Source organism: Branchiostoma floridae, chromosome 12 (assembly GCF_000003815.2).
Source record: "Branchiostoma floridae strain S238N-H82 chromosome 12, Bfl_VNyyK, whole genome shotgun sequence".
In the NCBI taxonomy this organism is placed as follows: Eukaryota; Metazoa; Chordata; class Leptocardii; order Amphioxiformes; family Branchiostomatidae; genus Branchiostoma; species Branchiostoma floridae.
The window spans coordinates 22,694,277-22,696,684 of record NC_049990.1 but is presented as its reverse complement, the minus strand read 5'-3'; the positions used below and the strand labels follow the sequence as shown (position 1 = coordinate 22,696,684).

The following is a 2,408-nucleotide window of genomic DNA, read 5'->3' as shown; positions in this document are numbered from 1 at the left end:
TCGGATTTTGGGGTAAATTTTACAGTTTACAGTGTGCGTGTTGTATTGGGCATTAAAGACCTCGCTTCTTTGCGTGCGTGCTGTGTGCTTGCTATCTGCCATTTAACACAACGGAAACCATTTATACTTTGCATCGGGCATGTTTTGAGTTGAAACTCTTCTCAGCGACCACCTGTCCAAATCGACCGCTTTTTTTCCGGTCCCCCGGGTGGTCGTCTTGGGCAGGTTTGACTGTACATATACAATACATATACAGTACTCCTTGCCTTGTGCTTATTTATAGAAGAATAGATACAGTTGATTTTATGTCTCAATTGCAGCCGCAGGCACATCAGCCAGTAATGCCAAGCCTTTAGGAAAGGAAGACTTTATAGTGACTTTCTTCAAGCCTTCTGATACCATCAAGTATCCACATGCTCGAGAAGACTGCAGGGTTCACAAGTTTCGGTACGTGTTTCAAAATTGGAAGTTTAAACAGTCTGAAGCTTGAGTGAATGTTTGAAATGTAGCAAATCAACTACATGTAATGATACTCAAAAACTGTACAAACAGAGAAATTTGTAACTGTTTAGATTAAGGATGAACATGTCCATGATATATTTCAATAGTATAGGATTGTAGGCAAGCTTGTTACTCTAACTAATTAATATATTAACCTATGCTATGTATATGTCACAGTAGAGATCACGATCCAGTAGAATCGCCGATCCTCCTAGGAGAGATCGCGATCGGAGTTTCTCCTAGGAGAAACTCCGATAGATATAGGAAACAGATCCCGATCGCAATCTGTACTAGTAGAATCAGCGATTCTCCTAGTACAGATTGCAATCGGGATCTCTCCTAGGAGAAACTCCGATCCAAACTCAAACGATGCTAAGATGTATGAAACAGCAATAAATTTTTTGATAAACAAAGATTTTATTCAGTTTCAAATGCAACCTACTAACTCATTACCTAGTACACTGTGGTTGCCTTAGTATAGTTGTAGTGTCATCAGTAGTGATGACACGTAAGAAGAAGAAGCCCAGTATGGTATCTTGAGTATAGTTGTAGAAGTGACAATAGTGAGGTAGCATTGAGTAGAAGTGTGCATTGAGTAAAGTTGCAGAAGTGACTCAAGTGAGATAGTCTTCAGGAAAGGAAACATTGTAGAAGTGACACACAAGTAAGCTTGAGTGTAGTTGGTAATGAGTTAGTAGGTTTGCATTTGAAACTGAATAAAATCATTGTTTATCAAAAAAATTATTGTTGTTTCATACATCTTAGCATCGTTTGAGTTTGGATCAGAGTTTCTCCTAGGAGAGATCCCGATTGCAATCTGTACTAGGCGAATCGCCGATTCTCCTAGTACAGATTGCGATTGGGATCTGTTTCCTATATCTATTGGAGTTTCTCCTAGGAGAAATCCCGATGGCAATCTAAACTAGTAGAATCGCCGATTCTCCTACTATACATTGCGATCGGGATCTCTCCTAGGAGAAACTCCTATCGCAATCTCTCCTAGGAGGATCGGCGATTCTACTGGATCGTGATCTCTACTGTGACATATAGCAATATTTTAGGAAAGATTGTTGTAAAAGTTTCAAATGTCTTGTGTTTGTCTCGTGTAGGGCAGTACCCAGTCAACTTTATTGCTATGGTGGCAATTTCAAACAAGAGAATAAAACATTCTGTGACAGTTGCTACTGCTATGTTTGCGACATTCCAGCCAAAGAGGTAAGTGATGATACATTTTCAGGGCTCGAAATACTTTTTTCTGCATACATGATGCACTGCTGCAGATAGCACGAGACAAATTTTACATGCACCACTCTGACTTTAGGAAGTATAGATCATACTAATATTGTTCAGGAACCATTGCTATTTTTTTATTTATACTTTGTAGGTGGTAACAGTCAATGCAGCTACATTTTGTAATAACAATCTATACACACCTACATCATACTATAGGGCATTTATGTATAAAACCCAGACAGTACATGGACCAGTGCAGGTTAGGTGCAGGTAGACCAGAAATACCTGCACAGCTCCAATTTTACCTGCATTAACCTGCATATGGTGGTATTTTGAGCCCTTATTTTTTATCAACCCTTTTTTTTTTACAATTTTGAATGTAACCATTCCTCATGTCACACCTGTGAAAGACCATGTGTTCCACTGTCATTCTAAAGAAGGCCAGAGATAGTGTCAGATTTGGAAGTATTACAAAGTCATAATATTACCTATCAAAAAGACAAGGTTCCATGCTAATATAATTTATTTGCTTTGCCAGTGCCAAGAGTGGACACAAAGTGACCACTGCAATGCCCACAGCAAAGACACCAGTTGGAAGTTGAAACGGAAGAAGACTGTAGCTGCCAACTCCAGGAAGACAGCAAGAGTGGCCTTTTCTTCACATCCAAGTCTTA

At 39.3% G+C, this 2,408-nt stretch overlaps 1 protein-coding gene across 1 annotated transcript in view; it reads left to right on the top strand.

Moving 5' to 3' along the window:
• LOC118427203 overlaps window positions 1-2,408 on the top strand; it is an 8,658-nt gene that overhangs the window by 3,926 nt on the left and 2,324 nt on the right. The window contains exons 5-7 of the mRNA XM_035836838.1: window positions 321-447; window positions 1,611-1,716; window positions 2,273-2,402. Coding sequence (XP_035692731.1) covers window positions 321-447; window positions 1,611-1,716; window positions 2,273-2,402 — 363 coding nt within the window. The remainder of the gene's footprint in view (window positions 1-320; window positions 448-1,610; window positions 1,717-2,272; window positions 2,403-2,408) is intronic.